General features: G+C 51.8%; 10 protein-coding genes across 10 annotated transcripts; 5 read left to right on the plus strand and 5 right to left on the minus strand.

Annotated features, from left to right (window-relative positions):
- Window positions 1-59: 59 nt before the first annotated feature.
- Window positions 60-599, plus strand: VTN31DRAFT_1593 (uncharacterized protein; the record flags this gene model as incomplete). The annotated part of the gene is made up of 1 exon (XM_069401667.1): window positions 60-599. The coding sequence occupies one exon, from the start codon at window positions 60-62 to the stop codon at window positions 597-599; it is 540 nt and encodes a 179-aa protein (XP_069264449.1).
- A 911-nt stretch (window positions 600-1,510) lies between these two features.
- VTN31DRAFT_1594 (uncharacterized protein) lies at window positions 1,511-2,484 on the minus strand (the record flags this gene model as incomplete). Its single annotated transcript, XM_069401668.1, has 4 exons — window positions 1,511-1,730; window positions 1,796-2,099; window positions 2,169-2,403; window positions 2,455-2,484. 4 exons carry the CDS (start codon window positions 2,482-2,484, stop codon window positions 1,511-1,513), a joined length of 789 nt encoding a protein of 262 aa, XP_069264450.1.
- Window positions 2,485-2,814: 330 nt separating this feature from the next.
- VTN31DRAFT_1595 (uncharacterized protein) lies at window positions 2,815-3,795 on the plus strand (the record flags this gene model as incomplete). Its single annotated transcript, XM_069401669.1, has 1 exon — window positions 2,815-3,795. The coding sequence occupies one exon, from the start codon at window positions 2,815-2,817 to the stop codon at window positions 3,793-3,795; it is 981 nt and encodes a 326-aa protein (XP_069264451.1).
- A 913-nt stretch (window positions 3,796-4,708) lies between these two features.
- On the plus strand, window positions 4,709-6,504 carry VTN31DRAFT_1596 (uncharacterized protein; the record flags this gene model as incomplete). The annotated part of the gene is made up of 3 exons (XM_069401670.1): window positions 4,709-5,012; window positions 5,099-6,099; window positions 6,196-6,504. 3 exons carry the CDS (start codon window positions 4,709-4,711, stop codon window positions 6,502-6,504), a joined length of 1,614 nt encoding a protein of 537 aa, XP_069264452.1.
- Window positions 6,505-7,521: 1,017 nt separating this feature from the next.
- Window positions 7,522-8,593, minus strand: VTN31DRAFT_1597 (uncharacterized protein; the record flags this gene model as incomplete). Its single annotated transcript, XM_069401671.1, has 4 exons — window positions 7,522-7,587; window positions 7,642-8,206; window positions 8,263-8,396; window positions 8,453-8,593. The coding sequence occupies 4 exons, from the start codon at window positions 8,591-8,593 to the stop codon at window positions 7,522-7,524; spliced, it is 906 nt and encodes a 301-aa protein (XP_069264453.1).
- Window positions 8,594-9,625: 1,032 nt separating this feature from the next.
- On the minus strand, window positions 9,626-11,122 carry VTN31DRAFT_1598 (uncharacterized protein; the record flags this gene model as incomplete). The annotated part of the gene is made up of 6 exons (XM_069401672.1): window positions 9,626-9,757; window positions 9,814-9,833; window positions 9,895-9,904; window positions 10,850-10,893; window positions 10,958-10,983; window positions 11,058-11,122. The coding sequence occupies 6 exons, from the start codon at window positions 11,120-11,122 to the stop codon at window positions 9,626-9,628; spliced, it is 297 nt and encodes a 98-aa protein (XP_069264454.1).
- Window positions 11,123-14,633: 3,511 nt separating this feature from the next.
- Window positions 14,634-16,163, minus strand: VTN31DRAFT_1599 (uncharacterized protein; the record flags this gene model as incomplete). Its single annotated transcript, XM_069401673.1, has 3 exons — window positions 14,634-15,413; window positions 15,489-15,807; window positions 15,883-16,163. 3 exons carry the CDS (start codon window positions 16,161-16,163, stop codon window positions 14,634-14,636), a joined length of 1,380 nt encoding a protein of 459 aa, XP_069264455.1.
- Window positions 16,164-16,758: 595 nt separating this feature from the next.
- Window positions 16,759-18,741, plus strand: VTN31DRAFT_1600 (uncharacterized protein; the record flags this gene model as incomplete). The annotated part of the gene is made up of 4 exons (XM_069401676.1): window positions 16,759-16,923; window positions 16,982-17,000; window positions 17,074-17,423; window positions 17,485-18,741. 4 exons carry the CDS (start codon window positions 16,759-16,761, stop codon window positions 18,739-18,741), a joined length of 1,791 nt encoding a protein of 596 aa, XP_069264456.1.
- Window positions 18,742-21,101: 2,360 nt separating this feature from the next.
- On the plus strand, window positions 21,102-24,340 carry VTN31DRAFT_1601 (uncharacterized protein; the record flags this gene model as incomplete). Its single annotated transcript, XM_069401677.1, has 3 exons — window positions 21,102-21,387; window positions 21,441-21,779; window positions 21,834-24,340. The coding sequence occupies 3 exons, from the start codon at window positions 21,102-21,104 to the stop codon at window positions 24,338-24,340; spliced, it is 3,132 nt and encodes a 1,043-aa protein (XP_069264457.1).
- Window positions 24,341-24,735: 395 nt separating this feature from the next.
- VTN31DRAFT_1602 (uncharacterized protein) lies at window positions 24,736-27,102 on the minus strand (the record flags this gene model as incomplete). The annotated part of the gene is made up of 4 exons (XM_069401678.1): window positions 24,736-24,890; window positions 24,964-25,627; window positions 25,681-26,521; window positions 26,582-27,102. 4 exons carry the CDS (start codon window positions 27,100-27,102, stop codon window positions 24,736-24,738), a joined length of 2,181 nt encoding a protein of 726 aa, XP_069264458.1.
- Window positions 27,103-27,240: the final 138 nt, after the last annotated feature.

The raw sequence follows: 27,240 nt of genomic DNA on the forward strand, positions 1-27,240 counted from the left end.
AGATCGATGCTTGCAGCTTTTTGGGGGGGGGGAGCTCCCATCTTTCGCCGCCAACTTGAATGAAGGGGTCTATCCTCCCAAAGGATAGTAACCTACTGTACATAACTTACTGTTCTCGTACAGCAAGCAGTATTACTACTGGATCCAATTGGACCCACCCACGTAGAGCAGACAAAAAACTACTGAGGGTTAAAACCGGCGAGCAGTTTGGCTGGTTGCTCTGCCCCCCAAGGGCCACACGGGTCGCTCTGTTGTATGTAACTGTCTCTGTGCAAGTTTGCATCCCTGAGAAAATCCATCACTTGTCGGGTTTGACTTTGGTGGCGATTATTGGCACTCCCTCCTCGCACTGCCGTCTCGATAAATGGCCAATCGCCATAGCTTCGGGATTCGTTTTCCTGGCTGTGGACTATTCTATGCCTAGCGTGGACTATTTTTATTTCAGTGTCAGAAAAATGGAGAAAAAAAAAAAAAAAAAAAAAAAAAAAAAAAAAAAAAAAAAAAAAAAAAACAACTTGACTATAAAAAGGCGATGGATCGAACGACCTCGACTCGACGTCGATGTGATGATTACTCACAATGCAGGCGATGGAATTTGAACGAATGCGATCGCGCAAACGATCCAAGATAGAATTAGAATTAGTAATAAGTATTCACAGACGATTAATATTTCGCACCGATCCAAGTCGAGCACAGCTTTGAGTTGGCACAGAAAAAAAAGGGCTGTTCAGAGTATGACATATAGATCGATGCTTGCAGCTTTTTGGGGGGGGGGGAGCTCCCATCTTTCGCCGCCAACTTGAATGAAGGGGTCTATCCTCCCAAAGGATAGTAACCTACTGTACATAACTTACTGTTCTCGTACAGCAAGCAGTATTACTACTGGATCCAATTGGACCCACCCACGTAGAGCAGACAAAAAACTACTGAGGGTTAAAACCGGCGAGCAGTTTGGCTGGTTGCTCTGCCCCCCAAGGGCCACACGGGTCGCTCTGTTGTATGTAACTGTCTCTGTGCAAGTTTGCATCCCTGAGAAAATCCATCACTTGTCGGGTTTGACTTTGGTGGCGATTATTGGCACTCCCTCCTCGCACTGCCGTCTCGATAAATGGCCAATCGCCATAGCTTCGGGATTCGTTTTCCTGGCTGTGGACTATTCTATGCCTAGCGTGGACTATTTTTATTTCAGTGTCAGAAAAATGGAGAAAAAAAAAAAAAAAAAAAAAAAAAAGAAAGCACTATGTACGGAGTACGGATAACCGATGGAGTACGGGGTACAGGCAAAGAATAGCATCAAGAGGTAACCTATGGACCCTCCTGAATTGACTCTCAGGAGTCGAGCTTGGACGCGGAGTACGGAGTATTGCCCCAAAAAACTAACCTAGGAAATCCCTCTTCTCTCCCGACAAAAAAAGCACGACCGCATTTGGGAACATTTCTGGTGACACTTGTGACCATTCGGCCGACGCTATTGCCGCCACATCCCACGAACGGTCCCCTCTCCCTTGAGTCATAGCTTTGCCGCGACAACCGCGCCCCCGTCCACGGTAATGGTCGCCCCCGTCACGAACGCGCCCGCACGACTACTCAAGAACAAACACGCTCCAGCGACGTCCTCGGGGGTGCCAATGCGAGCCAGTGGGATGCCAGCCACGATGAGGTCCTCATACTTGCGCAATGTCTCGGCCATCATCTTACTGCGAAAGGGGCCGCAGGCGAGGGTGTTGGACCTGAAACAAGGCATCAGCACGGGGTGGTCACGGGAACAACGCCAGGAAGAAGGTTGGGCACGAACGTGATGTTCCTACCGCCCAGATGGTTTGCAAGGACTCGGCTCAAATGGTGTAGCCCGGCCTTACTGGCGCTGTAGGCAAAAGTCTCCAGCGCGGGGACTCGCAAGCCATCGATGCTACCAATATTGATGATCCGAGCGGGATCCCCTGGGCTGGCTCCCTTCTCCAAAAGCGGCGTCAGGAGCTTTGTGAGATCAAACACACGATGAAGATTCAGCGTAAGAACCCTCGTCCACGCCGAGGATGGGTATTGATCGTAGGGGGCACCCCAGTTCGAACCCGAATTATTCACAAGGACATGAAGCTCTGGAAACATCGCAAAGTATCAATCACGATGCCTGCTGGAATGATCAAGGCAGAGGAGAAGTCACTTACTGCTTTCTCTCTTGCTCAACTCTTCGGCCAGCCGCTGGACTTCCTCCTCCTTGTAGAAATTGGCAGGGATGGCATAGGCCTTTCCTTTGCCGAGAGCATTCAGCTCCTCGATGGCCTTCTCGCAAGCTTTTGCATCACGAGAGGAGATGTACACCGTAGCCCCGTTCGTCACATATCCTTCAGAGATCATCCGGCCGATGCCTTTGGCACCGCCAGTAACGAGGACTATTTTGCCCTAAGACGGAGTCAGAAATGCCGAGAACAGCTGGAGATCTGGCAGACATGCCTCAACATTGAACAAGCGGTTGATGTCCATTATGCCTAACACCCTTGAAAAAGCAAAAATAAATCACAAAGATGAGCGGATGGTGAAGAAAGAACGCAATCTCCTCAATGTCCGAGGACGTAGCTGGCCCTTGAATGCCATAATGCACAGCTGGGAGCCGGACGGCAAAGATGCCGAGGCTTCAGACCGAACCGTTGACCAATTTGGGGGTATTGTTAGGGCTCAGTCTTAGGGCTTCGCAGGGTCCAAGTCCGGCAGCTGATTTTACGCTAGGCCGAGCACTCAGACATTCGGACTGCCGCGGCCGATAACTACCGTGCAGCAGATTTTCACCGACAGCCCTCAGTCCGGCTCACGAAGATGGAGGAGACATTAGAGACGATCCGAGCACGGCATCAGGAAGAACAACGTAAACTACAAGCCCGAATAGCGCAGAAGAAAAAATCTGCCACCAAAAAGACGCGGAGAGGCGTCAACGATGAATGCGAACGATTACAACGAGAGTTGGATGAGCGCCAAAAGGCGGAAATCGCGGCATTCCTAGGCGAGCCTCTCGACGACACGGCCGATCGTCTCGAAGTTCTAAATCTCGACGACGATACCACACAAGAACCCAACGGAACGGTCGAAGAAAAGGCAAAGGCGGAACCAGCAGCGAAACAAAACACAACATCGCAATCACAACCGCCAAATGGTACCATGCCGCCTCGACAAAGAAAGCCGAATCGACATAAAGCGAGGCTGGCGCGGCGCGAGGCGGAACGCGCCGCACAGGCCGCCGCCGCCGCAGAGGAAGCGGCCAACCAGGCCGACCACCGGGGCAACGAGAAGGAGCTGATGGAAGCCGCGTTCAAGCGCCACGGCCTGAAGGAAATCGAAATCAATCCGGACGGACACTGTCTATACTCGGCGATTGCCTGTCAGCTCGACGAACTGGGCCTGGGCCTCCGACCAAATCCAGAGCGATTTCCCGTCTCGTCTACAACCGCGTCGCGCATTGACACTGTTGCTTCCCCTCTTCATGACGGATACCGGGCAGTGCGAGCGGTGACGGCAGACTTCATACAGCAGCATGCGGACGAGTTTGCGCCGTTCATGGAGGAACCGCTGGAGGAGTATGTCCGGAAGGTTCGCCTCACGGGCGAATGGGGCGGCCAGTTGGAATTGCAGGCTATTGCGCGGGCGTACGGGGTCGATATCAATGTCCTACAAGGCGATGGGCGGATCGAAAAGATCGAGGCCGGCGATGCCGATGTCGACGAGAGACCCCAGATTTGGCTTGCGTACTATCGACATACATACGGACTGGGTGAGCATTACAACGCCCTCACCAAGCGATGAGTGCGCAAGGATCATTGTCGGATGACACGCCATCGGCCGGGTGGATGTGCTAGTCCCTCCGTCCTGTTATCTCTCGCGCAGATCAGAACTGCGGAAGTGCTGCCGATGGCATTGGGCCATCTACAACCTGAATTCAACCGCTGCATGTATCAAAATGCACAAAGTGTCACTTGCAGTATCTAAACGCAGCGACGGCGACAATCATATATCAAAAGTCCAGGCAGATGGCGTTCCTGTCATGAGTTTGGATTGATTTCGGAACCTGTACCTATGGGAGATGTTCTCGTTCGGCATAGGGGAGTGGGGGGGAACCTTCGGGGGGTTCGGACTTTCGGCAAGATCGGCACAACCCTGATCGCTGATTGGCTGATCGGAGCTAGAGTCCATCATTGACAGGAAGCCCGGAAAATTATCCGACACATGCAGAAATGATATCAACAACAATGAACAAGGTCTTTCAGCCTTTCAGCATACAATATATATTTAGATCTGCGCTGTTGATAATCTCAAGCTGTTCCTGAGCTGATCAGAGTTTCCTTGATATCTTCAATCTCGTGATATGTTGGGGAACTCCAACACGATATCATAAAGCCGTATTGTTCTGTCAGAGCTAGTAGCTTACTAGTCTCTTGTCACCGACTTTCATGGTTGATTGTAAGTAGTACTTTTGCACCAGGACTCGGCAGGAAATCCAGAACCTACCGACGACAGCACTCGAAGTTCCTTCACCTAGCTGGCCGAGTTGCTGACGTTTGTTAGAATCAGTGTGAACTCATGTTCGCTCCATGTACCCAATCCTCCATGAAAGATGAGCTCTCATGACCGCAATGACCTTGAGAAAAATGCGGAACCAAACACCCATACTACGGAGGCGTCCCAAGCTTCCAATTCGATAGCGCCGGTTGACAAAATCATGGACAGTAATAATGATTGTCCTAATCCTCCGCTGGAGTTGACTGCAACAGTCAGTGACCCGGGAGAATGTGGGCAAGGGAATGAAGACCAACAGCCCGATTCTCTCGTTCGTCGGGTCACCACCGAGCTCGGCCCGCCGGTGGTCGTTCCTCGACTGCAACGGCGCGGCTTGCTCGGCCAAATTACCCTGCTGGCAGAGGTGGAAAATCCAAAGACGTATTCCCGGCGCGTCAAATGGTTCATTACCTTTGTCGTGGCCATGGCCGCCGTTGTGGCTCCTTTGGGTAGCTCGATCATCTTCCGTAAGCACGACCCCGGAGATCAGGAACAAACATGGAGCCTGGAAAATACTAACATGAGCCGCCCTTTTTTTTTTTTTTGTCTGTAGCATCTTTGGCCGAGGTGACGGAGGAATTCAACGCGAGCACCACAACCACCAACTTGAACATCGCTCTGTACATGCTCAGCATGTCCATTTTCCCATTATGGTGGTCGTCATTCAGTGAAGCGCTCGGACGCCGCTCAGTCTACATTGTGTCCTTTGCAATGTTCGTTCTGTTCAACGTGCTTAATGCTGTGTCGACCTCCATCGCCATGCTCATCGTCATGCGGATGCTGAGCGGCGGAGCGTCTGCGTCGGTGCAGGCGGTCGGCGCCGGGACGATTGCCGACATTTGGGAAGTACGGGAGCGCGGCAGAGCCATGGGATATTTCTACATCGGGCCCCTGTGCGGTCCGTTGGTCGGTCCGTTCATCGGAGGCTCCTTGGCCAGCCGATGGGGATGGCGGAGCACAATGTGGTTCTTGGCGGCGTTCGGGGGCATCATCACACTCTTTCTCGTCTTCGCCCTTCCCGAGACCCTGGAAGCACGCAAGAAACCTCTGGCGGAGACTGACCGTTCTAATACTCTGGACCGAGCGCCGAGCCGGGTTTCGACGCAGATGATGCGTATGACCACCCAATGGCTCAAGGTGCTCAAAATGGTCTTCGTGGATCCTTTGTCCATCATTCAGTACTTGAGGTACTTCCCCGTGCTGCTGACGGTGTGGTGTTCGGCGGTTACGTTCGGGGTTCTCTATGTGTTGAATATATCGGTGACCGAATCCTTTGCGGCTGCGCCGTACAACTTTTCCACACTTGTCATCGGATTTCTTTATCTTCCAAACTCGCTGGGATACCTTCTCGCGAGTATCTTTGGCGGGAAGTGGATTGACAAGATCATGCACCGAGAGGCGACCAAGGCCGGTCGGTACGATGAGAAGGGCCGATTGGTCTATCTGCCGGAAGACCGCATGCGCGAGAACGCCTGGCTTGGTGCCATTCTTTATCCTGCGGGGCTGATATGGTATGGGTGGACGGTGGACAAGGGTATCCACTGGCTTGCTCCGGTAGTCTCCCACCAGACCCTATCCCCCATTTCATTTGGCAGAACCTGGGGCTAACCACTAGGGCTACCTTTGGCTTCTCCTTTCGGCGGCAACTAGATGTTTGCCAATTTCTTCTTCGGCGTCGGCTCCATGCTCATCTTCGGCATGGCCACCACCATGCTGACCGAGTTCATGCCCAAGAAGTCGTCTGCGGGCGTGGCTCTGAATAACTTTGTCCGCAATATTCTCTCCTGCGTTGGCTCCGTGGTTGCCTCTCCGCTGATCCAAGCCATCGGGAATGGCTGGTTGTTTACCATTTTGGGGATTGCAGCCTTTGTGATCTGCATCATATCCATCATGACCATGAAGAAGATGGGGCCCCGATGGAGGCAAGCCATGAGTGATAAGATGCAACGAGATAGATGATCCATACCGGTATAAATACTCCGTACATAATAGTTAATTTATATCTGGCTGGCCATAGTCGATATGGGCAAATGTAAAGAGCACTGTACGAACATGTAATCGAACCATCTTCGCCCCCAAGCTATCACGCTCGCCATGATATGACAGCCATGATGTGACATGGCCAATCATCAATGGTGAAGGAAGGAGTAGAAGAAAGATTTCGTCGGATGAGTTCCCCGATGATTTTCAACCTTCACATGACCGAATGAGAGCCAATGTAGGCAAAGGGGTAATTTCCCTCTTGATACCAGGAGTCCAAGGACTCGAAACATCATTCTAGAGGTACCTACCTAGGTACCTACCTGGTACCTGGTATCTTGAAAAGATGGGGATGTGGAAGATTATCTTCCCCCGCAGACACAGACACCATTATTGGGGTCGATGTTCCGGACCATTCCCTTCACTCGAAAGGATGGATTCCGGATTCCTGACAGAGCATGTGTGATTTGCTACAGGAATCAAGCCTGAAACCGAGTTAGATTAAATCTGTCGTGGTAACTAGGTATTCCAATCATCTGCACTCGTATACTCGTATATACAGGGCTTGCATGACAAATTCCACCATCCCCTAGAGCGCCAGACCAACGAATGGTACACATGTCATCGATGTCATCGGAACCAGCATGATGCAAGATGATAACAGGGTACAGGGGTATCGGTACAAATCATCAGCCAAGGTAGGTACATGACACACAAACATGACAAGTCGAGACCATCCACTCGTACATGCGCCGCCGTCCTCGTAACCCGACTCTATTTGAAAAAAAAAAAAAAAAAAGAAAAGCAAACCTCCCCAATATATGGAAACAACGCCCCTCAACCAAACATTAACAATGCAAGATGGAAAAAGCAAACATGAACGGGGAGAAGAAGCTCGTGTTGAAGAAACTCGTGTTGACCGTGTTCGCGTCACGCTGACTCCTTATTCAGCCAAGCGATGGTTTATATATAATAGCGTTCTGTTCTCGTAGAAGGTTATTGCCAGGATAAACTGTTGGCCATCTCCAAACCACGATTTCCAAGGTAAGGGCTCTGGAGGGCCTGTCGAAACGTTAGCCTGTTGTATGGGGCTGGCTGGCGTGGAACTCGACCTACCGGCTCAACGAAGTTGTCACTATCTAGCGCCAGAGGCATCATGTCCGGGACGGGCATGAGGTCCATGTGGTTCCATTCACATGAGGTCACGGGCAGCTGGAGAGGGGATGCACATATTTCAGGATTAAACACGACCACGTTATAGGAATCCATCACCGACGTGGGTGTCGAAGGGGGAATCGGAGGCATCCCGTATCCGGCAATCTCCGACACCGGAGACCTGCAGGAGTCGGGAGACGAGTAAAACGAGAGGTCGTCTGGCGAGTCCTGAACATGACTGCCAAAGACAGCCGACGGTCGAGGTTGGATTGGAATCTCCATGCCATTCCACGACAGCATGAAATTGCTTCCAGAGTCAATCGTAGACGCGGGACCGGCGACGGAGCCGGTGGACGAGACGGGCGTTGACGAGACCGGCATGGACATGGGAGTCATCGGGTAAGGGGGCGATTGGGTGCTGGCCGGCATGGAGGACACCAAATTTGACGGCACCGACGTGACAGACCTGGTGTGTTTGGACCTCGTCTGTCGCGTGGCACTGCTATCGGATTGCCCATCCAGCTCACTGTCCCACCCGTCAGTTCCTGGTTCTGGGAAATATGGGACTATCTGCAGACATACTGTCGCTCCATGTGGCGGGCCAGCAGATCGGAACGGTGGAAGGCTCTCCGGCATCCCTCATAAGTGCACCGAAAAGAAGCTTCGGGGTTGTGGTTCAGTTCATGTCGACGCCTGTGCTCGGCGCGAGTGAACACCTGGACGACGAATTTAGACGACCAGTTCATTGACACAAGCGGAGGATGTATCATACCTTATTGCAGCCTGGATATTCGCAAGCATGTACCCGCTTTCCCTTTTTCGCCTTGCTAATGCGATGTGTGGTGGGTGTGTAGGTGATGGGCAGCGGAATATCGCCCAACGTGTTTGGGCGGCGCACCGGGGCAGCGGGCATTATTCAATCCAACCGGAACTTGGTTATCTGCCACAGTCGACTAGGAAGGAATACAATCAGAAGAAGAAGCACGTTCGCGATTCGATGCGAACCGGTTCTTCCAGTGTACGATTAGTTCTCGTTCGCCGAGGTCGTTTTCAAGGGAATGATGGTTCCGGCACGAGAGCCAGCGGTGGGTGTTCCTCCTTGCCGAAGACAAGAGAGCGACAGCAGTGGTCAATGGGTGTTGCCAGAGACCGTCGACACTGGTCGCATCTCAATCATCACATGGCCCGCGGGGGGGGCAGACGCCATTAAATGTATCCTCGTCTACGAAACGTGCAGCTAAAAACTACATAACCTAACTAATGACGAGCTTCTGAAACGCACGGGGATTGAAACGTCCGTGCCGTGGCCGACGACAAGCCACCGTGTATGTCCCGATCGGGAGTTAGCAGAAAGCCCTGAAGATGAAGAGACTTTCCAGAAATTCCCCGTCAGTATGCACAAGCTCAACATACCGCCAGGTGGGCCAAAGATGGCTGTATTTAGGTTGGTTATTGAGTCTGTTGCGCAGATGAGATGGCGGCACGCTGGGCATGGTGGGGTTCCGGATGGTAAATTACATACATGTGTGTAATAATACACAATATATGCATATGTTGAGCTTATTTGGTCGGCGAAGACCGATCAGTCCGCGAAGTGGGCCATGTTGCTTGATGAGATGCTGACGGAGAAGAGCGATTGCGGCGACTGACAAGCCCGAGAAACCACGAATGTCTGCTAAATACAGAAGACAATGCAATGCTGGCTAAGCCATCAGTTCTGCTGGCCTCTGGTGTCGGACGGAGAGAAAACCGTCTGATACTGTTAAGTAGACTGCTGATCACTCTACTAAACTACCTCAGTATCAATCACAACCTGCAAGTTGCAAATCCCTGGCTAAACCCCGGATTGTGGCCACACAGCCAATCGAAAATACCCCGTGCGGGTGTGACCGTGCCGGGAGCGGGCAAGGAATTCCACGAACTGCTCTCCGCAGGGACGGCGAAGTTAGTCCTTGATCTCCTCTCGGCGTGCGCCCGTCGTCCGTCTCCGTAGGTCCGGATTGGACAGTAACGCGGCCAAAGTGCTTCCATGAACCAATGACCTTTTTGGATGGTCACGTAGTTTGATTCGATTCGTCTGAATAGGACCCGTCAGTATGAGAGGGCCCCAGTCCGAATGTACAGACTCAGTACCTCGGTCAGGACAAGCCTTCCTTTTCATGAGAAAGTGGTCAATTAAACTGCCTCCCAGTCCTCCGTATGTACAGGCCTCACCCTCGCTGCCCTAGTCAATTGGAACCCCAGTCCATTCCTCCCAGACTCACGGCCCGAGTCAATGGCAATGATGGACATCAATTCCGGGGGATTCACCACACACAGTCTCCCTGGAAGGAGTAAGTAGCAAGTGAGGAGAGTTACTTGATCCTCTGGGTAACATCCCACTGGATCTCACGCCAATGAGGATTAAACTTGTGTTAGCGTCAAGACAAGCGCAGGCTACGTTGGACTTTCAGCTTGAACTGCTTCTTCAACTAGCCATTTTGCAGCTGGCTGCATGTGTAGCAGAGACGCTAGTCAAGAAGAGGTTTAGCGTACCAACATGCAGGTGGTCCATCCAGAGGAAGCCTCTCCGCCAATAACACTCGAGTGTTAAACGCGCCTAGCCGGGCATCGGACCAAGAATAGGCTCCGTGAGTCCGTGGGTGTGGATTGTTCAAAACTTTTCCAAGAAAGTAACTATAAGCTTCTGAACCTAAAATCTCCAGAGCATGTTGCCACCACCACGTTGGGAATGTGCTGAACTGCAGATGAACCCCGAAGTCTGTCCCTGGGACATCTCAATGCAAGCTGCGGTGAGTTCAAGGCTTGAACTTCAAGCGATGGTGGAGACTACGAGTAAGTAAGTTTGGGGTTTCTGGAGATAGAGATGGAGATAATGATCGAATTGAGCCTCTGGCCAACTTTGACTACCCCAGAGGTTCTCCAGACTCTGTCCATGGTTGAGTACTGTACAGTAGGATTTGACCCGCAGTAGGCCGATGGAGGACTTGAAGAATCCACTTACTGTTGGTCTGATAGTGAGTCGTAGTACACGGTAGGCCTACGGAGTACACGTGATGGACAAAGTCTAGACTGGAGAAGTTGGTTGGTACATTGAAATGGTTGCCATCCAACATTGTCCTAATTGTTTTTCAAACGCTGTTGTGGCACTTTCTACTTAGCTACTTACGCACGTAAGAAGTAGACCAATTCGAATGCTTTTGACATTCGACACTGCCAGTCAGCAGCGTGGTGCAACAGTCCGCAGTGGGACCTAGTGGACAGCATTTTGACTGACCACCTTCATCCAGGCCCAGAACGGTCCTGAGAAATCATTGTATCCGATCAATTATAAAGCAGGTTACAGAGAGTACTGTACGAGCTCTAGTACTGCGTACCTGGATGCTGAAAGGAGCTCGAGTATTGCCCTCTGCGCAGAGCACGGGGACGGAGTCCGGAGCATGATGCACTCCGTTCCGTGTCTGCACCCCCCTGATCAAGGGGTCGCGGCACGGCACAGACAGTGACTGCTGTCCCTGAGCTCGAAAAGAGTAAACTCCAGGGACAGCTCACCAGGGGTCCGATGACCCCTCAGAGATCGGCGTCCAAAAGCCATTGCCGACTTTCTGCACCATATCATTGGGACGGAAACCTTAGAAACCCCGACTGCGTACATAGGCCTACAGTAGAGAACTGCGTGTCGTGTCTGATCATCCCTGTCAGAATCAGGGATGCCATGACTATAAATCTTGTCGAAGCTTCGACCGTTGGATGCAGCAATCACAGCTGAGCCCTCACTCCGTTATTGGGGCAGTTTAACATCATGTGGTGTTGGGATCGACCGGGAGGATTTTGGGATGCTGTTGCTGGAAGAGTCAAGATGTGGCAAATGCTGTAGGAGCGCGATGATCATAACCTACTATACTAGGTACGATGCATGCCGTCGATCTCGAGGAGGGCTCCGTACTCTGAACAGAACTGAAGTCAAGAGTTGACTTTGTAAGGCGGGGTAGAAACGGAGTGTCCGGGCAAGCCCGGAGAATCTGGAAGATCGTTAGCCAGCTTAACCTAAATTCCCAGTGTATGAGTATTACCACATCACCCCTTAAGCGGCAAAGCGCAAAGCGGACGGTCTACCAAGTGCCCCGTGCATCAAGGTTGCGACGATTTGGGTTAGGTGTACTTCGTAGTTATCTAAACTCCGGATTGCCCATCGATATGACAACAATCAAATGATGGCTGGAATATAGGTGGACTGGGGAGAAAGTGGTGGGGAGTTAACCACAGAATGAGCGATGGACAAACATTCTGTGGATTGGATAACAACTACTACCTATAATGCAGTGGGACAGTTGATGATCGAATGTCTGCCTCCTCACACTGACTACCAGGAGAAGCAATTGTAGCAAGGTGGCAACAAGCCGTACCCTCTCTGTTGAATTGTGTTGCTGGGAACTGACATGGAAGTTGCCAAGAAATGTTGACCTGCAGTAGGCCCAACCTATGCATATCCTGCATTCCCTGCACACGCAAGAAGTGTTGCTTGGACTTGTTCTAGCGCCCTTCTAGAAGGCCGAGATCCCTGCAACTCTCGCCTTCGAACGAACTGATTGGCTGACTGTCAAAAAGGTTAAGTGAGTAAAATATGTATGAGGTTATTAATATAACTTATCTGTTGCAAGAACGTTAACTTTCCCGCAAGGGGCGATTCCGCAAATGAAGAACACGAGGTTGCCCACCAGTCTAGTCCGTTCTTGGAATCTTACCACATGCACAAGTTGCCAAAGTGTTAACTCGACAGAGTAATGTTCCAGAAGGTTTCTGCGTTTGTCAGGCACCGGGCTTCCCAACCGGGCGTCAATAAAGTTATGCATTGCAGAGTTATGTGTGCACACTTTATGTACAGAGTACTATACTTAATTGTACAAGCCACGGTAGGCTAGTCATGACTACCACATGGACAAAGTACGGAGCGATTGGAAGATCGAGGTCATGAGTCATGAGATCTAGTAACTTTATCGAGCACGCAAGTCAAATCGATCAAGCACACACTAGGCACTGGGCGAGTTTCTTTTTTCTTGATTGAGATGACAATCATTGCAGCAGTACAACCAGTCAGGCTGACCTCCAACACGTTTCATTTCAGTAGGACAGGGGTTTTTTGATAGAATGCCAGAACAGGAAGACCTAGTGGTCACTGACATCAGCGGGTTCTTGCCAGTTGCCACGGGGTTGAAAACTTGGAAGAGGGGTAGGTACTAGTATACTGATTCCATGTAGCCCAGCAACTTTGGTGGCTTCAGTAGCAGCAGACTGGTCAAGTCTACTGGCAAGTCGATTTGCTCTTTGGGTTTGTTCATCACAGGATCTACAAGGATAGTATTCATATGATGTGCAAACCCTGCAGCGTGCATTGTAGCATCAACAGAAAACTTGTTGACTGGTGACTGTAGTGATTGCTAGCTCGTCAGTACGCCATACTTGTCCTCCAACGAAGATAGTCTAGTAGTAGTTTCCGTAAGTTCCTACTTTGTAGGCCAGTGACATGAAAAGGTTGTAGACTACAAGTTCTCCACTCCGTAGATACTCCGACCATGTTTTACCGACCCTACAGAGCGCAGGTTGTGGTACCAGCATCTACGTACCATCCTGCTTGGGAGGTTATCAAAAGCCGTTAACCTTATGCACGGCAGTGGAGACGCTAAATCGAGGATCCCGCGCTAATTCCGTCGTTAGTCAAGCCACACTGATCGGTTTTGTGGATACCTTATGGCCTGTGCGTGTGGATGCACAAAGACATTACATGTATTTTACATACCGTAATGGACAAGTATTGAAATTCACTCTCACTATCAGCCGCAGACTGGTAACTTTTTGGTTAAGTTATCTGCACTAAAAATAACAAAACTATAATCGTCAGTCTTTTTACTTGCCTGTTTCCTGGAGTACTAATGCTATCGCAAATGGCCTATCCCATCATGTGGACTCCAGAAGAGAACACGAGGTACTGGGTACTCTGAAGGCTTGACTGTCCACAACAACCCACATCCTTTTCTTCATTGCCATTGGAGTGAACTGTTTGAGGAAGATTGTCACAGAATTCAGTTGGGTCTAACCTGTTTTAGGTGCAGCTATTCTTCGTTAACTCTTTATGGTTTAGGCTGAGTCACGGGCAAATCCTTGAATCACGTGAAGGAACTGAAACGCTCAACCGCTAGTTCGGTTAGGTTAGGTTAAACTATTTCAGTTGTTTTGATTTCCCGGACTAGTGGGCGATCTGCTAAATGTTTTAGACTTTTGAACACTGAACTCCCACAGAGAAGTTGAGATTTGAGAAACACAGAAGAATGAGGGGAACATTGACTGCCAGATCAAATCATTGCTTGCAATGCTCGGCCTCCATTCAGCAGAATCCTTTCCGACATTCCGGTTGTCCATATATCAGCGTCTCTTTTTGTTCCTGATGCCTTGTATGACAGAACGCACAGAGTACAGGTTCTGGCTCCACGTGGTGTCGGCTTGTAGCGAAACTGTGTGTTGGCCAAGCCTGTGGTGCTGCAACCCGTAGCTTAACGTCGAGTTGCCGACTTCATGATAGGAACCCGAATCGAGCAGCATACAGAGTTGGTTAAGTACATCCCCAAATTGGATAACCAGGTATTCTGCCTCCTCAACATGGAAAGGAGCTATGATAAAGGAGGTAAAGCTTGACTCCGCAGAGGCCGTACTCCTCGTTTATTGGCCATATCCCGTCGCCGAAACCTCAAACTATTCCCCGGACTCCCCCGTACCGTATCTAGTTGATGCCTGAGGCACTCAACAACCATTCCTTGCATTTCCATGCATGAGCTCTTTTGAGCCCGACGGGGATGGCGTTCCCTTCAATCGCCCGATAAGCACGCAACCAGTCGAGTGAGGAGTCAAAGGCAGCCAGCCTCTTGAATGCCACCGACGGTGCATGCAAGCATCCGAGGTCACTCGTGCACCCCCTGCCCTGTCCGTGCGTCAATTGCGGCCTTCTCGCGCTGGCTTGGGACTACTCTCCAACACCACGCGCACCAGCTGCGACATTGGCCTCGTTCTTCAGGGAGCAAGTACTGGCCGTGCTCCCGCTCATCCTCATGCTCGACGACGCATGCACCAACAGTCACCCGCTTCTTTGCCTTCTGCTTAACGACTCCCCCAATCCCAACGATTTCCTGCCGGAGATACCCCGGTTCATCGTCGCCATGGTGATCAATGACTGAATCCATGTGCCCATTTAAAGAGCCGTGTTGTCGTAAAATACGATTCTCTCCCGCACTATAGTCATCATTGCCGTGATGATTATGACTGGGCTTGAATGTGCCGTTCGTTGAGGCATCGGCTTCACAGTCGACCTCGAGTTCGATCTCTTGAGCTGCCAGACAGTCCTCACCGCGCCCGCACTTGACCCCCTGGCATCCTTCTCCTATCCCTGTCCCAAGATTCCCGCCCAAGTAGGTACTGTAGCGGGTGCGCCATGTCCACACGCGTCGATACATCGTGTCATTGTTCCGCAGCGATTGGCCGCAGCTCTGGCAAAGCCATACCGCTTCTTCGCAATGACATGGTGTCCGTGCGAACGCCGAGTGCGTAAAGGACGCTGGTTCGGTTACAATAGCTTTCCCTTTAGGATACATATGGTAGATCAATGGCACCGTCTGACATATTTTGCAAAGACGGCGAAGCCGATTCTTTAGCACGGCTTTGGTCGGGGGCTTGATCATACAATTCTAACGGAGCATTACTCCAGCTTAGTATGCAAAAAACTGATGAATCGGTGATACAAATTCTAGAGAGGAACGTACCCGACACACTACCCTGGAACATCGCCTGCACTCCGTAACCATATCACGAGCACATTTTCCAATCTTACTGCTCGTCAATCGGCCTGGCCTCGATGTATCTTGACTTATCAACTGGACGATGCGCTTTAGACTATCCGGTACAGGGGTGCCCTCTCTGAGCAGCTCGTTCAACGTCTCGACGTATTCGTTTTCGCATCGTAGAGTCTCCTTGATTAGCTGACGGCGATATGGTAGGAGATTTGCACGGATCTGACGGCATGTGCGAGAGAGTGCGTCCAAGGTGTTCAGATCGACCGATCGGGCCAATTCCTTCACGATACTTGAAGAACGCGTGACGTCAATCTCCCGAATAGCTCAAGGATAAACCATGGTGGGGGTTTGCATCGCTTCATACGGGTAACAGCTCAAAGCAGTGGAAAATGCATTCACATTATTATTCGCTTTCTTCTCTCTCTCAGTAGAAGAGGGCGCCATGTCCGTTGCTCCATTATTACTTTGGCCATGGTCTGAAGGTTGAGGTTGCGCGCCACATGTGACATCGTTGAATTCGCCCGCCACCGTCCTCGAGGCTAAAGGAACAGATTCCTCACAACATCGTTGCAGGGGGTCAGCACAGACTTGTCCGGGAGGAAGACTGTCGTGGGAATGTCTGTCATAGTCGACAAAAACCACCATCCTGTCGAGGTATGAGGTAATCGTCAAGACTCGGGCAAAGAATGTCGTATTCAACTCATAAAAGAGGAGCTCCGAATGAATCTAAAAGAACGACGAGTGCGAAGTGGTCTGATGCTCTGATAAAACGATGTTCCTGAATGAGGCAGGGGAACCGTCGACTTGTAGACTGTTGAAACCTGATGGCAAAGGGTATCTGATTGATTGATTGATTACTAGCCCCCGCAGTTAGTGGCCACCAGAGAGGTACCAGTACAGCACTACATTTCATCATGCAGCCTATTCATTCGCCATTCTGCCACTTGAACTCTGTGTTCTTGCACTGCTAGATGGAAATTTTGAAGGTTTGCGCGTCTGTTAAGAAGAACTATATGTAGGGACCGCCGGGGACATGAATAATAGCTTCTGAAATATACATCTCGGGTGCGGGGAACCTCGGCACTTCATCCGAAGACGGGGGAATCGGAGGAGAGGAATGACATGGATCAAGCAGAATAGTAGCGAACGGTTCTTGATCATAGATTGATCATAGATTAGACTGATTCTCCGAGTCCTGGCAAAGCTTTCCAGTGCGTCATAACTCTGAGAACTGTCGAAAATGGCGCTTGGTGCGAACGCTGTGTACCAATCGGACCGAGCTGAGTTCAGCAGCTTCCCCAGCCGGAGGAGCACCGTTCATAGTACCAAAGGGATTGTCGCCTGTACGCAGCCTCTGGCCGCAGCGGCTGGTCAGAGGATTCTGAGAGAGGGCGGCAATGCAGCGGTATGTCACCCAGAGAGCATCATATCCCAGAGCACCTCGAATCAACTAACAATCCCAGGACGCTGCCGTAGCTGTTGGTAACATACCCCTTCCCGTCTTCTCCATGTCCTATTCGGCGAGACTAGGTTCTCTGACACTGTAGTCAATTAGCGGCCGCTCTGAATGTTACCGAGCCCGGTTCGACAGGGATTGGCGGTGATATGTTCTGTCTCTTCTACGATGCCAGAACCAAGAAGATCCATGCCATGAACGGTTCAGGTCGATATCCGGCAAACGCAACATTAGCCGACGTCCGGCGGGACTTGAACATGAAGCCCGGTGACAAGGGCACCATTCCGCTCAAGAGCGCTCTAGCGGTGACCATACCCGGAGCGGCTGCGGGATGGGTAGACACAGTCGAACGATTCGGCAGCGGCAAGTTGTCCTTGGCCCAGATTCTCGCCCCGGCTATCGAGCTGGCCGAGGAAGGATTTCCTGTTTCGGAAATCTCGTCTCAAGGAGTAAGTTGCATGGTGCCATGTTCATGACTTTATAATGCTCTGAAAAACTCACGAAACCCAGTGGCAAGCCAGTGAGCAATTGATCAGGGAGGCATCCCCCAACTTCCGGGAGATGCTCAAAGAAGATCCCCGGGCAAAGGACGGTGTCAGAGCGCCCCGTCCTGGCGAAATCATGCAGAACCCAACTCTTGCCAAAACTTTTCGAACTTTAGCAGCGGAAGGGAAAAAGGGATTTTATGAAGGCCGAATTGCAGAGGAAATTGTCAAGGTACTGAGGGACTTGGGCAGCTATATCACGTTAGACGACCTCAAAAACCACGCTGCTCAAGGCAGTCAGGACGTGGAAGCAATATCGCTCTTATTCAACGGGCAGAACATTAGCACGAAACAAGGAAACGGAGTTCGGGTTTGGGAGCATCCGCCAAATGGGCAGGGAATTGTGGCGTTGATGGCATTGGGTATCCTCGAGGAATTGGAACACAGGGGTATGATCCCTCAATTCACCCCTGAGCAGCACAACTCGGCGGAGTACCTTCATGCTGTCATCGAGAGTTTGCGTATCGCGTTCGCAGATGCCCATTGGTGGGTAACAGATCCTGATGTCGAGGAAGTACCCACAAAGGAGCTCATCTCTCGGGAGTATCTGGCCGAGAGAGCGAAACTCTTCGACCCTAACAAGGCATCGGACATTCTGGATCATGGCAGCCCCGCCCATAATCACTGTGATACGGTCTACTTTTCCGTGACGGACAGTGAGGGGAACGGTATTTCCTTCATCAACAGCAACTACGCTGGGTTCGGAACCGCCATCATTCCCAAGGGCTGCGGGTTTACTTTACAGAACCGAGGGGCGAACTTCTCCCTCCAGGAGGGGCATCCAAACGTCCTCGCCCCCGGAAAGCGACCTTATCACACCATCATCCCGGCCATGATCACCAATCCGGATGGATCACTCCATACCGTGTATGGAGTCATGGGCGGGTTCATGCAGCCACAAGGGCACGTTCAAGTGCTCATGAATATGCTAGCCTTTGGCTATAATCCACAAGCGGCATTGGATGCGCCACGCATCTGCATCGGCGCGGGGATGCCGGAGCTCGGCAAGGTCTTGGATCGGACGGTGTATGTGGAGGAGGGTATCAGCGATGAGACAATTGAGGGATTGCGCAAGTTGGGACATCAAGTCCGCGTTTTGAAGGGCCAGGAGCGGGCGATGTTTGGACGTGGTCAAATTATCCGTGTCCATTATGACGGAGAACAACTGGTATATAGTGCAGGCAGTGATCCTAGGGGAGACGGAATGGCGATCCCGCTGTAGACGCTAGTGCTTCTACAGGAGCCTGGTCCTTCAATCGCTGCTGTCGTTAGTCTCCACGCAATTGAATGATTATTGACGGACTGGTTATCCATTGCATCAACGGATAGTTGAGATGTCGAATCGCGTTTTTTACTGTCCCATACTTTCATTACTTGAATCGCTTTCTTGCATGAGACGAGTAATGTTCGTGCTTTCCTTGCCTTGATTCCTGCTTTCGAATTTTTGACTCGCTGATCGGCGTTACCAGCGCTTAATCAGCGTGAAGTTTGCCCTAACTATTTCCAAGGCGCTCGAAAGATTCCGAATCTACCGAAGGACGGCAAAGGAGAGCAGGAGCACGCAGCAGGCAAAAACATTGGCGCTCAATCCCAGAGCCCTCGTAGAACGCAGCACGAAATACTGGCGCTAAGACATCCGTGGAGGATCTTTTATTCCCCAGGAGGGCTGGCTCATGCGCGTAAGTCATGAGGTTTACGCGTTGGTAGGTCGAATTATCAAGATTCATGGACAGAGAAATCCCTTCACGGCGAGGCTGCGTCGTCAAGGATGGAGCACGGAGTTGAGTCACATAGTATACTCCGTATATCGATAAAAAAAGAGACAAAAGTACTCCGTACGAGTTCTTGGACGAGTTCTCCAAGTACAACACTGCTGTCGAGTCGTACGTCGAGTCGTCCAGTAGTCTCGTGCAGAGGATGGTGTACGGAGTACTTGTACACCGAAGGCTTAAGATCTTTCTCTCCCTGCAGTTGTACCAGTACGTGGCGATACATTTCTCACCCAGCCACACTGGACAGTGCTACTTCCAAGACCTTTTGTTGTTGGACCACGTTGACAGGTCTCTGATCGGTGTGCGAGAAATTACGGCCGGAATCGGAACGACTAGATTACCTATTATGTACTAGTATACGAATCTAAGTGGGTCTGTTTGGGTTAATGTCCAATTAAAGGCTGCCAAGGCAGTACCTCTTCGGCCCTCCAGTACTGTACAGTATGTACTCCGTACTCCGCCGTACCTTGTACATAGCTTTCTCATTTCGCCATTTCCAACCGCTTCTCGGGCTCCAAGCCTGGTCACAGCTCCGGTTATTGTGATAAATTCAGAAACGGATAGCTGGCGAGGAATTGATTTGACATGGTAGTTGGGAAGGCGGCTGAGACAACGCGTCCAGTTGACAAGATGTACCACGAATAGGTACCAGTACTGCACCTTGCCAAAGACCGAAATTCAGACTCAAAAAGAAAAAAGCCCATGACGCTTTGATATCCCAGTGGGGATCCGAGCCTCGGCCAGGCGCCTCTTTTCCTCGCTTCACTTTGACAGACCACTCATATCGCAAGTTGTCCGACGACAGTCCATGATCTTGCAGTGGGAAGTTTCCCACTATGTATGCGGTCTATTCCTCATATGGAGTCTTGGTGATGGGCCTGATCTGTTGGGCAGAAAATCGACTATTCCGCCTCGAAAAATGTCACGGAATGTTTTGCCGCACACAAGACAGCTGCAAGACTTTCGCGTGGTCGAGCACATGGGATTCCAGGCTCCTATCCATGAGGCTTCATTGCCAGTTTGACGGTCGTGACTGGGATGATTGAGACCTGACACGCATTGCTGGCAGCAGGAGCATCGGTATCATCAGCATATGCTGACCTGCGTCGGGCTTCCTTTGGGACCGTCCGTGGAGCATGATTGCATCGTCCCTGCTCGCTTGCCCCTCATGGACGCGCTCATCAAAACTGGACAAACCCAAAACATACAACGGCAAGAGGGGCTCCCGCCTAACGACTCCTTTTCTCTGCAGGGTGACTGCGGCTTCGATACATCTGCCCACCGCGCAGGTTGAGACGTGGCTCCAATAGCGGCTACCGGCATCACCCAATCGACTACAATCGTGCTAATTACGGGCATACACAGATCGTTCTCGGTACTCAGCCTGCAAAAATCCGCCGCTTCTGTATCATCAAAGCTTGGGAAACGGAGAGCATCCCCTACCCATTTTTGTCAATGGGTTGTTGTAAGCATGATCACTCCAAGGGTCTTTGGCAGTCGGGCCTCCCGGAGATCTTTCCCCCCCCCTGCCCTGCCCGCCACCCGTTGACACCCCCTTGCTCTACTTTTATCAATCTGATTGCTTCCTCTCATAGTAGCTTTGGTAATCACTTGCATTCAGTCATCCAATTCATTCAATTGCGTTCGCCACCCCTGACGAAACCATCCTCTGAAGCCCAACCGAGCGTGTGCTATTCCTGAATCCTTGCGACCACGAGCATGGGCAAGGGCAAGAAGAAGAATAAGAAGAAGAGTAACTACGTTGCACTTCCTTTAGAGGGCGATTCTACTGCAGCAGACACGAACAACAATGTCTCTGCGTCTGGAGAAGACCCCAAAAGCCTTGTATGCACAACTCCCTCAGTTTCGATACCAGAGCTTCGGTGGACATCACTATCAGACGTTCGACCGCAAGACTCTTCGATTTTCAACTCATCCTATCATTGCCGCCCAATCAGGCGAAGAAAATAAGGACAGCGCTGACCCTGAGCCGGAAAAGGCGGCTGAGGCGGAACAGCCGGCCAAGGTAGAAGAGAAGACATCCGAAGAGGCCACTAACGCGCCTGCTGAAGAGTCTTCGTCATCTAATAGCGAAGGTAAGTGGCAGCAAGAAAGTGCGTGTCAATACCTCCCACTGACTGCTTGAAAGCTGCAACGCCGGTGGAATCAACTCCGGAAACAGAGATAACGGAACCAGCGCAAGAAGCTGGTGAGCAAAAGGAAGACGAAAAGAAAGAAGAAAGCGGTGCAACGGAGCCCGACACAGCAGCTGAAGACAGCCAACCAGGTATGAAAGAGAATCCCGCAACTGAGGAACCTGCAGAAGAGGGAAAAGAAGAGAACAGCACGACAGACATGGCAGCCTCGTCCCTTGGGGAAGGTGGTGATGCGGAACCCTGCCAGATCCCTCTGAATGACGAAAACATCATCGAAGCCATGGAAGATGACCCTGACGAGGCCGAGGAAAAGAAGAAAGATGAGGAAGCCGGTAAGTAATGTCTCGTTATTTGTCTGGTCTGGGCGATTCACTGATTGTTGGTAGAGGAAGATAATTTCCCAGAGTGTGATCCGTCCGCCGAACAAGACAAAGTAGAGGCGGAAAGGGCAGCAGAAGCCAGACAGGCAGCAGAAGATGCCTTGGAAGAGGAATTGGAAGCTGCTCTGATGGGCTCGGCATTAGCACGTGGAGGAGCTGAGTTGTCAGGTGAATCTGACGATGGACCCACCAAAAACGCTGCGGAGTCTGCTGAGCAGCAAGAGGCTGGTGCCGAGGATGGTGACATGCCCGAAACTGATTCGCCCGAACAGCCTGCGCAGGATCCTCCAGCTGCCGTTGGCGGCGAAGAAGGAAATGGTCCCAGCGCTGAATCGGAAGAAGCTGCCAATGCTGAATCTGATCAGCAGGATTCTGCCGCCGCGGAGGATACCACTGAACCACAGGCCGAGTCAGAGGAGAATGGTGAGGCTGAAGAGACGCCCACTAAGTCCGATGAAGCGGCTGGCGGAACAGAAGAGAACGTAGAGGCACGGTCTGAAGAAACCGGCGAGCCAGGTACACAGGAAAAGACAGAAGAATCGGAAGGTGCTGCAGAGCAAGGAGCAGACGAAGGCAAGAGCGAAGAACAGACCCCAGAAGCAGAAGAACCCCCACAGACAGACACCGGAAATGACGGGGCTGAACAGGCCGAGGAAGCAGCCGATCAAGCCGCTGAAGCAATGGGTGAAGATAAGGAAAAACCATCGGTAGAGGTTGAATCAACGGAAGAGGCAGCTGAAGAGACTGCTACAACGGAAAATGCTACCGAAGAAACGGCAAATGAACCGCCTGCAGAACAAACCAGCGAGGAAGGGGCCGCGGAAGACCCAGAAACCGGAGAACAGCCGACGGAAGAGTCGCCTGCCGAAGGATCAGCGGAGGCTGCAGACAGCGCATCTAAAGATGAACCATCGGCGGAGCAAGAGCAAAATCAGCCGGATGAAGCAGAGGCAGCAGCTGAGGAACCAGACGAGCCCACTGTGGAGGAGACCGCTGATCAGGGCGCCGAAGAAGCAGCTCAGGAGGCTGAAGTGCCGGCTGCTGAGCCAGCTGAGGAGCAAAGCTCCAAGGACGCCGGGGATGCTTCTGAAGAGCCTGCCCCTGAAGATCCTCCATCTGAGGAGCCGGCCTCTGAAGAACAAGCTTCGGAAGAATCTGCCTCTGCGGAACCAGCGTCAAAAGCGCCTGCCCCCGAAGAGCCCGTTTCTGAAGATCCTCCATCTGATGAAGCTACCTCTGAAGAACAAACTTCTCAAGACCCTGCCCCTGCAGAGCCAGAGTCTGCCGCCGAAGCGCCTGCCCCCGAAGAGCCCGCATTGGAGGAGCCCGCATCAGAAGAACCTTCGTCAGGAGAGCCTGCCTCCGATGACGCGGCAGCTAAGGAAGCTGAAGCTTCCCCGGAAGATACTGCCGAGCCTGCTGGAGAACCCACTCCCGAAAGCGCCGCTGAAAGTCCTGCTGAGGAACCTGCCCCAGAGGAAGCGGCGACTCCTGAGAATCCTCCTCAGACTGCAGAGCAACCTGCCGAGGTACCATCTCCTCAGGAGAGTGAAGAGAAACCTGCCGCGGAAGCCTCTGCAGAACCAGTCGAAGTTCCTCCTGCTGGAGAAGCTGTCCGTGAGGTAGAGCTGATACCGGCTGCTGCTACTGGGGATTCTCGAGACTCCGGTGAAAGTTCACGGAGGCGAAGACGGCGCACATCAGACTGGGCGCGCGACCGGCGCTACTCCAAAGGCTCCGCCGAAAGCCAGCGCGCCAACTACGTAGAGCGTTCTCCAGCGCCAGAGCCCACTGGCCTGAAAGGCCGCTGGATGATGGCCCTCGAGGAATCTCGTCGCCAGCAAGAAGCCAAGCAACAGCGCAAAGCTGCAAAGAAGCGCGAGGAGGAAGCCCACCAAGCCCGGCGTGAATCTCGGGCCTCGAGACACTCGTCACCATCGGACCGGCATCAAGACGGCAAGCCCTCCTCCCGACACCATCATCATCATCATCATCATCACTCATCCGACCACTCCTCGTCGCGTGACGGAGCCCGCAGGAAGCACAGTTCGTCGCCCTCGTCGCCGGGTTCCTCCGAGTCAGCCGGTACGACGAGTAGTCGTAGTAGTAGTAGTAGTAGTAGTTGGCCGCGCAGTCTCGTCAAGTACATTACATCGGGGAAGTCGGATACGAACGGTCCCTTGCTGCGAGTCAATACCACCAAGGCTGTGCCGCTCGTGACCCCGGAAAAGTCGTCACGAGGGCAATCCGTGACACGCTCGCACAGCCGACGGTCGCGTGAGGGTCGACCCAGCGGGCATGCTGGTGGCGACGACGGCGCTCTGCCGGAGCGCGGCCGGGATCGGGAGCGCCATCGGGAACATGCTATCAGGAGCGGTCGGCGTCATGGGGAAGTGGTCGATGATCCACAGCGACAGCAGCGGCCTCGTCGGGAGAAGCACCACCGGAGAAGTGGTGCTATGGACCAGCCATCTAAGTTCAGAAGTCTTTTGAATTCTGTTTCTGTTTATTGAGTGTTATTTTTTTTTTTTTTTTTTTTTTTGTATCGTTAATTGTTGCATCTGTGCTATGTGCATTGCGGAGCGGGTTCGGGCTGGTCTTTACTTTGTATTTCGTTTTTTTGTATTAGCTTGTGTCAGTTAGAATGATTGTTAATCTGTTGCCAAGGTCGTTCACAAAATCTGACATGCTTGTCTCCAAATTTTCATTGTGACTATCGAGGGCAATGTTTGAACTCCTTCGACTTTAGGGTTACTTGATTCCATCTGGCCTAGGTACCTAGGTAGGTGGTTTGGTAATTAGGAAACATCAGGAGCACGCTGAAATCCAATTTCTAAACAGCACAGTTCGACTTTTTCCTCTAGAACTCGATTCTCTACTATGCCATGATCTCTTTGAAACGAGGACGTTACAGAGCATTGACGAGCCGGCGCTCCTTCCTCAGCGCCCGAAGTTTGACTCGGACCTCATCCAACGGGACCATGACACCCTTTTGCTGGGTGGATGGATCATCACGGTTCCGGATGTTGACCGACCTGGTCTCCTTCTCTTGCGCGCCGACGACTAAAAGAAAAAAAAGTACCATCGTCAGGCTAATGGCTCAAAAGTCTAGCGAAAAGGGAAAAGATGAACTTACCAAAAATAAAGTTGTATTGCGCCAGCTGTCCGTTGCGGATCTTCTTCTGCATCGTGTTGGGACCAATGTCAATGTCAACGTTGAGTTTGTCGCCGCGCAGGATCCGCTGCAGCTCCTCCACGTAGTCGTTGACCGCCGGCATGACGGGGACGATCAAGATCTGTCGCGGGCTGAGCCAGAACGGCCACTTGCCTCCGAAATGTTCAATCAGAATGCCCAGGAACCGCTCGAAGCTGCCAATGATGGCCCGGTGAATGACAACGGGGCGAGCACGGCCCGGAGGCGGATCATTGGGCTTCCGTGGGGCTTGTGCCTCTTCTTCGGAGATCTTGCCTGTCTCGTTGGTTACGTACTCCAGCTTGAAGTTGAGCGGCGCTTGGTAATCCAGCTGGATGGTTGCGCATTGATGTTCCCGCTTCAGGGCGTCGGCAATGGTAATATCAATCTTAGGACCATAGAAGGCACCATCGCCTTCGTTCACTGTCCAGTCATTACCCTTGAACCTGGTCAAGGCTAATCGCAGTTGCTCTTCGGCGTAGTTCCATGTCTCCAAATCGCCCAGATAGTTCTCCGGACGCGTAGACAGCTTAAGCTTGAACGTAAAGCCGAACAGGCCGTAGATGGACTGCAAAAAGTCGAACAAGCCTTCAATTTCGGTGGCGATCTGCAAGTTCATCAGCCTTTCATAGCCCCACCGAAGTCTGGACGTAAAAATACCTGGTCTGGAGCGCAAAAGATATGAGCGTCATCTTGCTGGAACTTGCGCACGCGCGTGAGACCGTGCAGCGCACCAGAAGCTTCGTTCCGATGCAGCACGCCAAAGTCCGCAATTCTTAGCGGGAGTTCCCTGTAACTTCTATCGCGATGATTGAACAGTACGCAATGGCCTGGGCAGTTCATCGGCTTCAAGGCCCATTCACGCTTTTCAATGTCCAGCTTGAACATGTCCTCCCTGTAGTGAGCCCAGTGGCCCGAGGTTTTCCAGATGCCTACATCATACATGTTGGGCGTCTGAACTTCCAGGTAACCTCGTTTCCGATACTCGGTGCGCAACAGTTTCTGCAGCGCATTGAAAATCTTGGTGCCGTTCGGCAGAAGAAAAGGGCTCCCAGGGGATACGTCATCAAAGAAGAAGAGCTCCTGATCTTTACCGATCCTCAGGTGATTTCTCTTCTCTGCCTCTTCCAAGAACTTCAGATGCTCCTGCATGGACTTCTTGTCGGGGAATGCCACGCCACGAATACGTTGCAAAGAGTCGTTGTTTTGATCACCAAGGAAGTATGCAGACGAATTCTGCATGATCTTGAACGTCTTGACCTTTCCGGTGTTCTGAATGTGCGGCCCCCGGCAAAGATCAACAAGAGTCCCGCAACGGTAGACCGTCGTTTTCTCCCCTTGCACGAGGTTGTTGATGTAGTGCAGTTTGTACTTGCTGTACGCAAACATCTTCTGAAGGTTCTCCTTAGTAACCTCCAGTCGATCGAAACTTTGCTTCTCTTTGAAAATCTGAGCTGCCTTCTTATCGAGCGACGGCCAATCAGTCTCCTTAACGACTCGTCTGAGATATCAAGAGTCAGCACTGGTTTGTCTTCTCATAGCGCCTGCCAAAACTACGTACCCGTCCGGGATAGCCATATCATAGAAAAAGCCCTGCGCCGTAGGCGGCCCATGGGAGAGCAAACAGCCATATTCCAGCTCGCATGCCTCTCCAAGACAGTGAGCGCTCGAATGCCAAAAGACCTCCCGACCCTCTGGTGAATCAAAGGGAAGATAGGACACCTTGCAGTCCTTCTCCAAATGTCTGCTGAGATCCCATAGTTCTCCATCAACCTTGGAAATCACAACGTTGGCGCTGATCTCTTTCGGAACGTGTTTGAGGAGGGACGCAGGAGTAGTTTCCCACGATTTTCCGGTTACAGTGGTCGTATTCCCATCGCCGAGGTCGATTGTGATGTTGATGTCCTCGCGCGGCTTATTCTGCAACTCCTTGAGCCACTCCTGCCATAGCTCCTCGAAGAATCTGTTCCGCTCGACAATGAAGTCTGGCAATGACCCATCTTCCTTCGAACCCCCCGCTGCTTGGGATTCGCCGAGCGACCGAGTAGGAAGTTCCTTAGAGCGTTCGGACTCCGTAGCCATTGTCAACTGATATCAGAGAATTGCAAGAATCTCACGGCGTTAAAGCAAGCGACTCGACGCATTCCACCTTTTCCACTGGCTCTATCTTGGTGGGCTGGAGGGGAAAGAGAAGGCGGTGAGTCACGTGACGGGATTCAG

The sequence above is a fragment of the Thermomyces dupontii genome, assembly GCF_041956625.1.
Source record: "Thermomyces dupontii strain NRRL 2155 unplaced genomic scaffold VTN31scaffold_1, whole genome shotgun sequence".
Lineage (NCBI taxonomy): Eukaryota > Fungi > Ascomycota > Eurotiomycetes > Eurotiales > Trichocomaceae > Thermomyces > Thermomyces dupontii.